Source organism: Giraffa tippelskirchi, chromosome 4 (genome assembly GCF_054371585.1).
Source record: "Giraffa tippelskirchi isolate mGirTip1 chromosome 4, T2T-mGirTip1v1.2.pri, whole genome shotgun sequence".
In the NCBI taxonomy this organism is placed as follows: domain Eukaryota; kingdom Metazoa; phylum Chordata; class Mammalia; order Artiodactyla; family Giraffidae; genus Giraffa; species Giraffa tippelskirchi.
Genome location: NC_137278.1, coordinates 2,621,566 through 2,635,734, shown reverse-complemented (window position 1 = coordinate 2,635,734; position 14,169 = coordinate 2,621,566). Strand labels below are relative to the sequence as shown.

The 14,169-nt window shown below is 62.6% G+C and overlaps 1 protein-coding gene across 1 annotated transcript in view; it reads left to right on the top strand.

Moving 5' to 3' along the window:
* The first annotated feature begins 265 nt into the window (after positions 1–265).
* Positions 266–14,169, top strand: part of ADAMTSL2 (ADAMTS like 2) — a 35,522-nt gene continuing 21,618 nt past the window's right edge. The window contains exons 1-9 of the mRNA XM_081587517.1: positions 266–702; positions 2,671–2,761; positions 3,337–3,479; positions 4,270–4,345; positions 5,462–5,564; positions 6,074–6,219; positions 6,354–6,477; positions 10,216–10,296; positions 12,587–12,762. Coding sequence (XP_081443643.1) covers positions 2,672–2,761; positions 3,337–3,479; positions 4,270–4,345; positions 5,462–5,564; positions 6,074–6,219; positions 6,354–6,477; positions 10,216–10,296; positions 12,587–12,762 — 939 coding nt within the window. The 5' untranslated portion in view covers positions 266–702; position 2,671. The remainder of the gene's footprint in view (positions 703–2,670; positions 2,762–3,336; positions 3,480–4,269; positions 4,346–5,461; positions 5,565–6,073; positions 6,220–6,353; positions 6,478–10,215; positions 10,297–12,586; positions 12,763–14,169) is intronic.

The window sequence follows — 14,169 nt, the reverse complement described above, 5'->3', positions numbered from 1 at the left end:
GGAGAAACGTCTCCAAGCCTGGCTGGGTGACCTCAGAGCTGGGTCTCCCCTCCCGACCGCAGCCTCACCATCTGTAAGCCCCAGCCATCAGATGGCTGTCTCGCACACCTAGGGTCCATTCTGGGGAGGGGCAGAGACGGCACCCCCCCCCACCCAGGGAGACAGGCATCCAATGGATCGAGCCTGGGGCCCACCCCCCCCACCAAGCTCCCCTGTGACCCTGGGCCAGTGGCCACTCTGTCTGGACACCCAGACACGCGGTCCCGCGTGGTGGCCCGGGCCGGCGGCCTCTCCGCTCGCGGCGGCGGCGGCGGCGGCGGCGGGCGGCAGGCAGCTGGGCTGGCCTGGCCGTGCTCCAGAGGCGCGGAGCGGGTTAAAGTGTGCGCCGGGCCGGCCGGCGGGGCGGCGGGCGGGGGAGCAGCCTGGTGGGAAGTGTGAGTTCCTCCCCGTCTGCCTGACAGCTATAAAGGCCGCCGCGCCCGCCCGGCCGCCGCCGCTGGGCTGCGCCTCCCTGGGAACCCCCTCTCGTGGGTGCGCTTTGAAGTGGAGGAGGGAGGCGGCGAGGGGGCGGGGGAGAGGACGGGAGAGAGGCACAGCCCGCGGCCCCGGCGTCCGAGCCTCCCCTGCGACCGCGCACCTGGCTTCCCTGCCCGCAGCCGCGGCCCCTTCCCCTGCGAGGACACCCTGCCAAGCCCTGGCCAGGTAGGCCACCTCCCTGCCGTCTCGCGTCCCTTCCCACGGCCGCCTGCCCAGGACGGAGGTGGGGTCCCCAGTGCCTGGGGGTCAGCCCCTGGCCCCTCGGGGAGCCGTTATATAACAGGAGCAGGGACTCGTGGGGGGGGTCCAGACCCTCTGAGCCCGGCCCAGGGGTGGGGGGTGGCCCTCAGCTCCTAGCCTCCCTGAGCCCAAAGCCCTCGCTTGCAGGGCAAGCCTCTCCCGCTGGCCGGTGGTGGCTGTTTTTGGACCCCAGGGAGGGCTGGATCCCGCGTGAGCTGGGCCTGGCCTGCGGCCACGGCTGTCTGGGAGCCTTAATGAAAACCAAGTGTGCGGCCGGCTCAGCACCTGTCTTCAGCCTGCAGGCAGGAGCCGGGGCCACAGACGAGCCAATGGGACTACGGACGGAGGGTCCTGCTCGCGGGGGGCCGGTGGGGGTGCAGGTGGGGGCCTGCGGGGGAGGGGCAGCCCCCGGGTGGCAGGCAGGTGGTTGGGGGGTTGTGGATCTCGAGGTCTCAGCTCCGAACTCTGGGGTGGACAGCTGCCCCTTCTGGGGCAGAGAGACATTCCTGGGGTGCGAGGCTGGCATTGGCGTAGCTCCTGGAAGCTTGCAGGTGCTTGAGCCTACGAGGAGGTGAGGGTTTGGTGGGGGAGGGGAAGGGGCAGATGAGGAGCTGTTTTCAGGGCTGGCAGGCGGCGGGCGCTTTCTACCTTCTTTCCCTGGAACTCATCCCTGTTTGCTCTGGGGTCTGGGGGCTAGTTGGCCACATACATGGCTGTGTGGCTTTGGGTGAATTGGCTCCCCTCTCTGGTTCCGGGCTAGAGGGGGATGGGCTTGGGGGTTTCCGAAACTCCTCCAACCCTCTGGCAAGTGACGCTCGACCTGAGAGAAACCCTGGTCAGAGGTCACTGCAGGCCCCCACTGGTCCTCCCATCTCAGGGGCAGAGAAAGGAGGCCGAGGGCCCAGGAGGCTGGAGGCAGCCCTTCATTTGATCCCTGGCAGGGAGGACAAGTATGGGCTTCCCTGGTGGCTCAGATGGTGAAGAATCCTTCTGCCAGTGCAGGAGACGCGGGCACGATCCCTGGTTCGGGAAGATCCCCTGGGGAAGGAAATGGCAACCCACGCCAGGATTCTTGCCAGGGAAATCCCACGGACAGAGGAGCCTGGCGGGCTACAGTCCATGGGGTCGCAAAGAGTCGGACACGACTGAGTGACTAAACCATAGCAGGGAGATCAAGTCGTGTTTTGGGCTGGGGGTGCTGGACTTCTCGGGAAGGGGACAGCCCCAGCGTGGCCCTGGGCCACCCTCACTCCAGCTCCCTGGAGGTGCAAGCTGCATGTCTTCTTTTGGGAGGGAGGGGACAGAGGTGCCTGGGCTCTGTGCAGGCTGGGGTCCCTCCGAGGCAGGGAGCAAGTGTGTCCAGGGAGGGCCTGGCAGAGTCCGTGCACCCACACCCGCTCCAGCAGCTCCACATGGCTGGTGGGAAGGATTGTTCTCCCATGTAGATCAGCAAGTGCTGAGCAGACAAAAATCCCAGGGTGCTCTTGCTTGGGCCAGGTCCAGCGGCCAAGGTAATAGATTGATCCTTAGCTCCTTCATCCAGGGGGTGAAGCCTGGGTCTATCTGTGTCCCTGGGTTTCTCCCCAGGCATCTTCCAAGGAGCTCAGGTGTTCCGAGGCAAAGCTTGGCCCATGTCCCCAAATGCCCTCAGATCCAGTGGAAAGGGCTTAGCACGCACACCACCACCCTACGGTCTCAAGCCCATGGCAGGCATCTCTAATCACTCACGGAACCCACCCAACAGGGCTGGCAGGCAGCCACTACCAACAGATCCCAGATAATCTCAGGCCTCACTGGGTGGGCCTCCGGGGGATTTTTCCCCCAAAGCAGACTCTGGCCGCCTGCAAGGGGAGCTGGGCCTGGCCTGGCAGTGACTGTGGCCTTGCTTCCTAGGATGGAGGGCAGATGGCAGCCTTCACGCTGGGCCTGGTCCCTGCTGGCTATGGCCCTAGTGACTAGGAGCGCGTCGTCCACGGGGACCACGGTGAGTGGGGAGCACAGGCCCTCACCCAGATGGGCTGACGCTGAGAGCCGCATGGCAAGATGTGGGGCAGAGGCCCGGGGGACCTGGAGCGCCCACTACCCAGGGGCCCCTCCACTCCCAGGAGCACGCCTTCCACACCGGTCAGGCCAGCCCCTGGGTGGGGTGGGGGGCTCTGGCCACGCCGGTGTCCTTGCTGGTGTGGCAGGAGGGGGTTGCAGGGACTCAGGGCTCCCCTTCAGCGCGAAGGCCCGGGGTGTAGCTTGTATACAGGTGGGTTTGGGTCCTGCAGAACCCAGGCTGGGCACCCCCAGGCCGTTTGGGAGCGAGAAAGGATGGTTAGGTTTGGTGTCAGGATCCCGCCAAGCCCCCAGAAGGTTCCAGATCTCAAGATCAGGCAGCACCTGAGGCCCTCGGCTCCCTGGGAGGTCCTTCGGAGACCCCGCTGGAGGTCTGAGCCGGGGCTTCGAGCAACCCACCCAGGGGGCTGTGTCCTCCCGTCCAGGGTACGGGGTCGGCGGGCCCGTCTGGCCAGGTGCTCCAGCCTCCTTTTAACCGTCGTGGGGCCTCTCACCCAGGACAACAGCCCAACGTCCAACAGCCTGGAGGTGGGCCCTGATGCCACCGCCTACTGGTGGGGAGAGTGGACCAAGTGGACGGCGTGTTCCCGCAGCTGCGGGGCCGGGGTGACGTCCCAGGAGCGGCACTGCCTACAGCAGAGGTGCTGGTGTGAGAGCGGGGCCCCGTGGGGCTGGCCGCCCGGACTGCAGAGGGGGACGGGGAGGCGAGCAGCAGCTGCTGGGTGGGGGGCTTGGGTGGAAAGCGGTCTTCAGGTTGAGGCTGCAGAGACCAGCTGAGCCGGTCAGTCTTCATTGGCCTCCACTGGGGACGCGGCTTCTGTTGGGTCCCAGGCAAGAGGATCCTGGGGTTCATCCCACTCTGTGGCACTGGGGAAAGAGGACCCCGTTTAGGGCTCTTTCAGGGAGTGGTCAGGCCCGCCCTGACCTCTCCTGAAGACCCGAGTTGAATAAACACGGGGTAAGCCTATGGTGCAGTGGCTACCGCTGGCCAGACCTGCGTTCACATCTTGCCTCTGCAACTTCCTAGCTGTGTGACCTTGGGGAAGTCACTTAACCTCTCTGAGTATCAGTTTTCTCTTTGTGGAGTGGAGATTGTGCTCGAGCCCACCTGACGTTTCTGAGAATGCGAGACAATGTGTGTGCGCATTTTAGCAGAGGGTGAAAGCTGTTCTGCCATCACTAATTCTGTGGCCTAAGACCTTGCGCTGTGTGCTGAGGATTCAGAGGTGAACGGGACCTCGCCCCTCCCCCAGGAAGAGGCTGAGAACCCCCCTGAAACTGTGCGGGTGCCTGTGACAGCGGCGGGCTCTGCTGGAGCAGCAGGGATGGAGTGGGGAGGGACGAGGCCTCGGTCAGAGCAGGGCTGGGAGCAGGGGCAGGACGGCAGCCGGCCACTCCTGACCTGAGCTCACAGCCCGGCCCTCCCACCAGGAAGACATCCGTCACGGGCGCTGGGAACCGGACCTGCACGGGCACGTCCAAGAGGTACCAGCTGTGCAGAGTGCAGGTGAGGCCGGCCGGGCCGGACCCTCCCCACCCCGTCCCGGGCAGGGCTCCAGGCGGCCTCCCGGCGGCCCCAGCCTCGGGACACTCTGTCCTGGGCCTGCCCCTTGCATCCCGATGAACAGAAGGGGGGATAGGGACCCCCAGGCTCAGAATCCCGCTCCCTGCCTCAAATCAAGTCCCTGGTGCCTGCCATGGGCTGTGGGCAGCTGAGCGGGAAGGACCCACTTCTGCTGGCAGAGGTCTCATGTGACCTCAGGGTTTGGGGTCTCTGGCCACCTGTGCCCCCCGCACCTAGGGTGAACCGTGCTCCCGGGGAGACTTGACGTCACAGGCAGCCTCGTTCCAGCTGCAGCCCCCGCGTGCCCCCTCCACACCCACGCACTCAGCCCCCAAGCCTTGTCTATTAACCTCACTCTGCAGCAAGGTGGCCGGGCTGGGCAGGCTGGAGGCAACCACTCTGGCTTGGCCTCCGGGCACTTCTCGACGATGAGACCTGAGCCGGTCTGAACCCCACACCCCCAAGCAGCGTGGGGAAGGGGGCAGAGAGATGACCGTGTGTGTCCTTGTGTCTGTGTGCACGTGTCAGGGGTCGTGGGCTGGAGGGAGTGAGCAGCCCCGCTTCTGGGTCGACCTCGTGGGTCAGCTGCCCTCCAGACTCGAGCTCGGCAGGGACACTCAGCTGGTTGGGCTTCTGGCCCCCTCGGGCTCCTCTTCCACGAAGTCAAGCCCATTCAGTCAACCCCCGTGTCCCAGGCCCTGTGGCTGTGGCTGCAGACATGCAGATGGGCCCCTTTCCCCAGGAGGCAGGGTGAGCACAGGCCAGACTGGTGTCCCTGCAGCTCCATGGGCAGCAGGGGAGACGCCCAGGGTGGGGGGGCTGAAGGGATCTGGCCCGCAGCAGCGGGAGGGCCAGCACACGGGGGCCTGGAGGCCTGGTGCCCCCGCCCTCCTTCCAGAGAGCCTGACAGATTGAGAGCGGGGAGGAGAGGCCACCCCGCGGGCCTTGGCCCTGGCACGGCCGTGCCGGCTGCAGCCACTTCCTGCTCAGCCTGGACAAAAATGCCTTTGTCGGGCCGAGTTCCTCCTGGAGCCTCCCTCCCTGTCTCTTGCTTCCCAGGAGTGTCCGCCGGACGGGAGGAGCTTCCGCGAGGAGCAGTGCATCTCCTTCAACTCCCGCGTGTACAACGGGCGCACGCACCAGTGGAAGCCCCTCTATCCGGGTACCGCGGCCCTGGGCCACCCAGCAGGGGCCCGCTCCGGAATAAGCCATCCCTTGTGGCCACCCCCTGGGGACCACGGGAGGGAGCGCTCTTGTCCAGTGGGTGGGCAGGTGGGGAAACAGGCCCGGAGCCGGGGAGGGGGGTCTTGTCGAAGGTCCCCAGTAGTTCTGGCAACAGTGCACAGGACTTGGCTTCTCCTGCTCACAGAGGAGGTGCAGGGTCTCCGGGACTGGCAGTCCGGGGCCACCAAGTCGGCTCAGACCTCCTGCAGTGGGGACACTGCCCGCTCCTCCCAGGGCAGCAGAGGCTGGACTCGGAGAGCCCGTCCGGGCCCGATCATGTCCATCTCGGTCCTTGTCTCTACCACCGAGGCCCCGGGCAAAGTTCCTTCCACTGTCCAGGTCTCAGGGTCCCCATCTGTGCCACGGACAGAGGGCCATCTCCGTCGGGGGGCGGGAGACGTCCCCGACGCCGGCTCCCCAGCGCCCTGAGACCCCGTCTCCCCGCAGACGACTACGTGCACATCTCCAGCAAGCCATGTGACCTGCACTGCACCACCGTGGACGGCCACCGGCAGCTCATGGTGCCCGCCCGCGACGGCACGTCCTGCAAGCGCGCCGACCTGCGAGGGGTCTGCGTGTCTGGAAAATGTGAGGTTGTTCAACACTGTAGCACAAGCACCCACCGGTCCCCTCGCGCCTGCCGCCCACCCTGTACCCCCAGGTGGTGGCGGCCCCGGGGTCTGGCCTCAGCGCCCTCCCAGCAGCCTCTCCGCCTCCCTTCCTGCAGCCCATCGGCTGTGACGGGGTGCTCTTCTCCACCCACACGCTGGACAAGTGCGGCGTCTGCCAGGGCGACGGGAGCAGCTGCACCCACGTGACGGGCAACTACCGCAAAGGGAATGCCCACCTGGGTAAGAGCCCCCGGCGCCCCAGCTCCAGGACCTGGGGCATCCTGCCTCCGTCAACTGAGTGACCGTGCAGGGTCCTTCCCCTTCTGGGCCCCCCCGATCCTCCGCCCAGGCCCAGCGGGGCTGGCCCAGCAGCTCTGGAAGGACCCCCTTGGCCACAGGACTAAGAGCAGTTCTGCGTTCGCACCCCTGGATCCCAGGTGCCCCGGGGCACACGGGGCTGGGGGACCACCTCCAACTCAGCACAGCCCATGGGGAGGCATTAGCACCACTCGTAACGGGAAACTGAGGCACGCGTTCGGTCCTCATCGCTGACGTGAGGATGGGGCCTGGGCACGTGGATTCTGGGGCCTGAGCTCTCAGACCCAAGTCTCCAGGGCTGAAGGGATGCACTGGGTCCCACCGGCCCCGGCCGACCCAGCACAGAGCCAGCCCCTCTCTTTTCCGGGCCGCGGCTTGTCCGCGGCCTCACAGGAGCGTCCGGCTCTGGGGGCAGGGGGCTGGGCCGACAGGGGGGGTCCGTGCATGTGCTGGGACCTGACTCTTTTGGAGGGATGTCACTTACAATACTCGGGGTTAAACTGGAAGCATTCTTGGATCTCGGTTAATGCTGTGGGATTAAACTGAGTTATCACAGCCTCTGGACTGGAAGAGGCAGGGCAGCTTGAAACCCATTTAGCAGATGAGGAAACTGAGGCACAGGGTGGAAATTGTCTGCTTGAAGTCCCCCACGGAGGCCAGTCATGTCTGGACTGGAACCAACCCCTGGAGAGCCCCTGAGGACCTGACTGTTGGGACCTCGCCTCTCCTGGAGGCGGAGCAGATGGATAATTTCAGAGTTAGTGTTAGAGCTTGGATGTGGGACCCAAGGATGAACACGCTGACTGAGGAGGGTCAGAGTAAGAAAAGGAGCAGTGTCTCAGCGGAGGCCCAGCTGGACAGGGATCTGAATAACGCTTGACAAGTACAGTGGGCAGAGGCCACTTTCTTCGCAGGGCTCACTTTGGACGCAGCATGGGCAAAGACATCCTGTGCTTCCTCCCTTCGTTGCACAAACCCGCCTGTAGGACCTTCTGCCAGGTCCCGGGGTGTGGACACGGCAGAGGCAGCATTCAGGCAGTGCATCTCTAAGTACCACCTGTGCGCCAGGAGCTACAGGGTATAGTAGGTCTGTGCCTGCACGGAGTTCTCAGCTTGGGGGCCTGGGGGCTGACACAGGACCAGTCCCACCCAATTCTACCAAGTACCTTCTGTGCACAGAGCCACGTGCAGCAAGGTTAACTGGCTCCCCCCTCACGGCGTCTCCTCTGGGCAGGGCCTGCCACTGTTGTCATGTCACAGATGTGGAAACAGAGAGGTTAAGAAACTAGGTTAAGGTCACACAGCCAAAAGAGGCAGAGTTGGGTCTGAACCCAGACAGCTTGTTCCCAGGTCTGAGGTCCTAAACACTGACCCACATGGTCCCCTGGTAGATGTGTGCATGGTAACCACAGTGAAGAATCTCGTGAGCTGGTTGCTAATTTAAAAATAAGTATATGTAAATGAAGATCATGGCATCTGGTCCCATCACTTCATGGCAAATAGATGGAGAAACAGTGGAAACAGTGGCAGACTTTATTTTTTTGGGCTCCAAAATCACTGCAGATGGTGACTGCAGGCATGAAATTAAAAGACACTTACTCCTTGGAAGGAAAGTTATGACCAAACTAGACAGCATATTAAAAAGCAGAAACATTACTTTGCCAACAAAGGTCTATCTAGTCAAGGCTATGGTTTTTCCAGTAGTCATGTATGGATGTGAGAGTTGGACTATAGACAAAGCTGAGCGCCACAGAATTGATGCTTTTGAACTGTGGTGTTGGAGAAGACTCTTGAGAGTCCCTTGGACTGCAAGGAGATCCAACCAGTCCATCCTAAAGGAGATCAGTCCTGAATATTTATTGGAAGGACTGATGTTGAAGCTGAAACTCCAATCCTTTGGCCACCTCATGCGAAGAGCTGACTCATTGGAAAAGACCCTGATTCTGGGAAAGATTGAAGGCAGGAGGAGAAGGGGATGACAGAGGATGAGATGGCTGGATGGCATCACCGACTCAACGGACGTGAGTTTGAATAAACTCTGGGAGTTGGTGATGGACAGGGAAGCCTGGTGTGCTGCAGTCCACGGGGTTGCAAAGAGTCAGACACAACTGAGCAACTGTGAACAAACCTTCATTTAAATAAGTGATATTTAAGCAAATTCAACCATTTAATCCTAAAGAAAATCAACCCTAAGTATTCATTGGAAGGACTGATGCTGAAGCTGAAGCTCTAATACTTTGGCCTCCTGATGCAAAAAGCCAACTCATTGGAAAAAGACCCTGATGCTGGGAAAGATTGAGGGTTGGGGAGAAGGGGGGAGCAGAGGTTGAGATCGTTGGATATGGTGTCATTGACTCAATGGACATGAATTTAAGCAAACTCCGGGAGATGGTGAAGGACAGGGAAGCCTGGCGTGCTACAGTCCATGGGGTCGCAAAGAGTCAGACACGACTGGGCTACTGAGCAACACCAGGCACAGTCCTTACTTCCTAATCGTTTTACCTCTGGTATTATCGTGTCTGTCAGCTGGAAATCCTAGGGCAGCAGGTAGACGACTGTGTCCCTTTTCCCAACCCTGCTCCCAGCGACGCCAGTTGGCAGCTTGAAATCGGCCACTGTGACAGGAAGTGTTTGCACCCCGGAAATAGGCCAGTACTGCAGGTCACAGTACCTGCCCTCCCACCAAGAAAGCCGGTGGTTAAGTGTTTAGGGGCACCCTGCTGGCTGGAAGGACAAGCTCAGGATCTTCAGGTACCTGCAAAGGGGAGCAGCCTCTAGAAGTGTCTCATCTGCCAGGTGGGCCCACACGTTCCTTGGGTGACCTGAGGGTTGGCCCCAGCAAACCTTATTCTAGAATCTTCTCACCATCTTCTCCTGGAAGGCCTTTTCATTCTTAAGGCTTAAAAAATCTCCCCAGCGAACCCTCTACCACTTTCTGGCGGCACCGTCCCTTCCTCAGACCCCTGCCCACAAGACCCTTGGGCCCTTTGTCGGCGGCTCTGTGGGAATCTCCGTGGCTGCCTCCCTACCTGCTGGGGCCTTTGATGACAGGCCCCGAGCCGGGGCCACATACCTCCTCACCTACATTTGTAATGTAGCAAGCCTGTAAAATCAATGCGATGTTATGACAGTGTGGGTATTTTTACAATAATAATAGTGAGAGCGTCCTCAGGGCCAGGCTCTGAGCTACCCAGAATCTCCTCCATCACCGAGCCTGGGGGCCGTCATCCCTGTGTGTGGATGAGAACACGGAGGCCCGAGGCTCCAGCAGCTTGCCCAGGGCCACCTTGGTGCTAGCGGCAGAGCAGGACCGAGGATGTTTGACTCTGGCCGATCTATGATTCCCATGGCCTGTGGCATCCCTCGGGAGGAACGGGGCAGGTACTAGGGAGCATCACCCCCGGCCCTGATAGAAAAGTGTCTTGGATTCCAGTACCACTCAGGCCATGCCAGGGTGGCCAGTCAGCTCTCCAGCTGCACGGGTGGTTCCCGCAACGCCTTGCACTCACCCCTTGGGGGCCTGGGTGCAGCTCTTGGGTGGATACGGGGCTGCCCTGAGACACTGCCTCTCGCCCACCAGGAGCACAAGAGGGTGGTGACCGCCACCCAGGGCTGCCTTCCCGATCGAGGGGCGCCGCTCACTGCTGTCCCCTCCCCCAGGTTACTCTCTGGTGACCCACATCCCGGCTGGCGCCCGAGACATCCAGATCGTGGAGCGGAAGAAGTCTGCGGATGTGCTGGGTGTGTACATGGGGCCTGGCGGTGCGCAGGCCTCGCGGTTTTACACCGGTGAAATGTGTGGGTGAGGGGTGGACAGGGGCACTTGACCTTGCAGGAGGGGATGGCCCCGGAAGCCAGAACTCCGCCTGGGTCTGTGCTTGCCGGCGGGGGGGGGTCATCGGGAGGCTGACCTCATCCCCGGGTGTGGAAGACCTCGCACTCAGGGCCCCTTGACACCAGAGGCGGCCGGGGCTCAGGTAGCGAGCACCCCACCCCCGGGGGGCCAGGCACGGGAGAAAACTGGAGGTGCTGGAGGCAGCATCTCTGACCCTCGCCCCCCGCCCCAGCGTCTGAGGACTGAGACTCTGGGGTGAGGAGGCTGAGGCAGAGCAAGAGGAAGTGTGGCCAGTCAGAAGCCAAGGGTGACAAGAAGCAGGGCTGGGATGCAAGCTCCCATCTGGGGCCCGGAGTTGATGTTCTGGTCCCTGGACATTCTGGTGGGAAGCCGGATTCCGTTGGGGGTGTCTGACTTGAGGATTCTGGAGTAAGTTGCGTGGTGGCCGAGGCAGTGAGGCCCACCTTGGTGACGATGTCTGGAAGGGCTCCCTGTGTGGCTGGAAGTTGGTGGGGCCATGCACCTTGTCTGTACCCCTGGGGAGCCCTTTCTGGCCGAGGAGGACAGGTACTGACAACTGGGAGCTGATCTCTGCCAGACAGGTCAGGGACCCAGGCAGGCAAGCTGTCCCCGAAGCCTGACTCACCGCCCTGCCTCTCGAGACATCTTCTCGGGGGGCCAGGGCTGGCGGGGTGCAGCCACCCTTCCTGGGGGGTGCTGGCATGGGGGTGGGGTGTTTGCTGAAGGTCCCCGGGTTGAACCCTCACAGGCTGTCAGCCCCAGTGCCTGGGCCCCTGAGTGCCAGCCGCTGACCCGGCGGGTCTGCAGGCTCCAGGCCCCAGCTCCGGACTGGAGCGGGAGCCCGGCCTCTGCCAGGCCAGTGGCTCTGTGGCCTGAGGGGAGGGCGGCGAGGCCAGGAAACACCGTGTTCCCAGAGCTGGCTGCAAAGACATCGTTCTTGAAACAGACGCGTGCAAATACCGAGGGCAGCCGGGAGCGCCGGGGAAGCCGCAGGAAGGAAGGTCATTACTGTCAGGAAGCAGGTTTTGGACGCGGGCCGGGGATTTAACCCCTTGCGCGAGCCCGGCCCCGCGTGTCCCCGCGCCCGGCCCATGCTCCCATCCCCGTTATTTTTGACGTTGCTGCACAGAGGGTGCTCTTCCAGCGGGCGGAGGCTGCTCGCTGCGTCTGTCTGATAATAAATTAACTGCTGGGCTCCGCCGCGCATGTTGCATCAGGAGCTTTGGAAGCTAAGCTTTTCCCCGCCTTCAGGCCAGTTCCTGGAACAGGCTGTAAGGACACCCTCTGGAAGAGATGCTGTCCCCGAGGTGGAGCCCTCCAACCCCGCCAGCCCCGAGGCCCCTGGGGAGGACCAGCCGCCCAGCTCTGGGCAGACGTTCCAGCCTGTTGCCAGGGGTGTTGGGTAGGGGGGTTCCAGTTCCAGGATCAGATGTCCTTCCGAGCTCCTCGGTTCCAAGTGTCCACCACACCTTGCCTCAGAGAGAGGCTGACTGGGAGTCCTGCCTGGGAGAAGGGGCTGATTGGGCAAATGGGCAGCCGGGTCCCCCAGCCTGGCAGAGTGTCACGCTCCCAGCAAGAGCACCGGGCCGGTCAGCTGGGGGTGGTGTGGTAGGGCCTGTGGGGGACGCTGGGACAGGGCCACAGTGTCGCTCTGCGTGGGCCCTGGAGGCGCCCTGCGGTCCCCGCCTCCGTCAGGGCAGGAAGCTGAGGGTGGCGAGTCCCCCCAGCTCACAGGGGATCTGTAGCAGAGCCAGGCTGGGTGGCCTGGCCCCAGCCTGGGTGACACCTGCAGTCCAGCCTGTGTCTAGACCTGGCCACGTGGTCCTGACGCTCCTCATTGCCCTGCACCTCTGACCCCTTCCGGGGCCACCAGAACGGCAGGACCAAGCGGGCCCTGGGCCAGCCATCCTTGGGTCGTCTAGACAAGCCCGTGTTTATTTTAGGCTGGCAGGAATAAGGACTCACATCTCCCTGGCCAGGGCCACATGCTGTGGCAGACGGAGCCTGCCACTCCCACACCACGTGGAGGTTCCCGGCTTTGGGGGTTTGGGGAGGGTCACAGGGCCAGGCTGACCAGAGATCCTGAGCGTGGGGCCCCGCTCCTCCTGGCCCGTCAGCCCCCTCCGCGCGCCCCCTCTCCCCGGCACACGTGACTGGGCAGCTGTGCCCTTTCAGCTCTTGCAGATGAAGCCGGCTACTTCTTCTTCAATGGCAACTTCAAGGTGGACAGCCCCAAGAACTTCAACATCGCCGGCACCATTGTCAAGTACCGGCGGCCCATGGACGTGTATGAGACGGGCATCGAGTACATCGTGGCGCAGGGGCCCACCAACCAGGGCCTGAACGTCATGGTGCGTGGGCTGCCGCAGGCGGGCACTCCCGGGCCGGCGACCCCACGCACTTGGGGTGGTTCCTCCGCTCTCCCGATCACTCACTGATTCACGCCCTCATCCCAGCCCTCACTCAGATTTGAGTTCCTTCACTGGCCTCCCAGTGACTCATGAATTCATTGGCCCGTTCGCTTGCTCACCAAGCGCCTGCTCGCTCACCCTCTCACCTGTGTGGTCCTCCCCTCCCTGCCGCCTCCTTCTCCCCTTCTAGGTCAGCTCCTCCGGGGAGTGCACATAGGAGGAGCCCCCGGGAACTGCGTGGGGGGATGAGGACAGAAGGCTGGTTGGGGTGCTGGGGTGCAGGACCACACCCCACTCCACAGTTGGGGGTTTGACCCCCCATGGAGTTCCCTACTCCCGACCCCATGGACCCTGTGGTGCTCCTGCCAGGTCCTCAGTGCCGAGGACATGGCGGAGCTTGTCATGGCCAGCCCCCTGATGCTGCCCCCAGGATGCTCATGGCTCCTGGGGGTGGGGGCGGCGCCACGAGCAGAGGGCGGGAGAGCGCAGCCTGTTAGGCCCAGCTTGCCAGGACTCTCCCCAGGGCTCCTGTCCAGGAAGGAAGGTCACTGCCACCTGGTGCCCTGGCTCTGGAAATGTAGAGGAATTGTCACTGAGATCAGGGGATGTTAAGAGGTAGTTCTGAGGCTCTTGGAGGCCTGCCGGCCTTCGTGGACACCGAGGGATATGGTGGGAACAGAGCCCACCTCCCTGACCGATGCCGGAGGCTGGCCCATGTCAGCTGGCAAACCCATTCTACCTCTTGCCCGGTTGTTTCGGGCCCTCCTGGGGCGGGGGCTCCCCGAGGGCATCAACAGATGAACCAGGGACCCTCTTCCCCGAATCCACCCACACGCGCCTTCTCCAGACCACCTCCTCCCCGATCTTAAAATCTTTTCCATCCAGACGCCTGACCAACCAGCCGAGCCAACTGCACTGTCCATGAGTCAGCATTTATCCTTGCTTAGGGCCACCCTGCCTCCCTTACAAGCTGGATGACCACCTGACACGCGCTGCCTGAAGCTCCCTGGGAGGGTTCTCTTTCACAGCAACTCTTCAGAGTCACTCCAGAGCAGAGCTAAGCTCATTTTCAGCGTGCACCCCCAGACCAAGCTGACCTGATTCTGAGTCAAGTTTGGCCATTTTCCTCCTCTCTGACTTCATCAGAAGGGTACCCCACGCGGCCATAGCCGTGAGCTAAGAGAGGGTGCTGGTGCCACAGTCAAGGATGATGGCGGTTGGGTCACTTGCTGGCCAGCTTTCTGTCCCTCTAGCCCTGGACTGATGCTGGGCCCTCCCAAGCCCGGAACTTAATGCAGTTGAGGGGCCTCACGTTATGTTGCTCAGCTCTGGTCACTTGATGTCCTG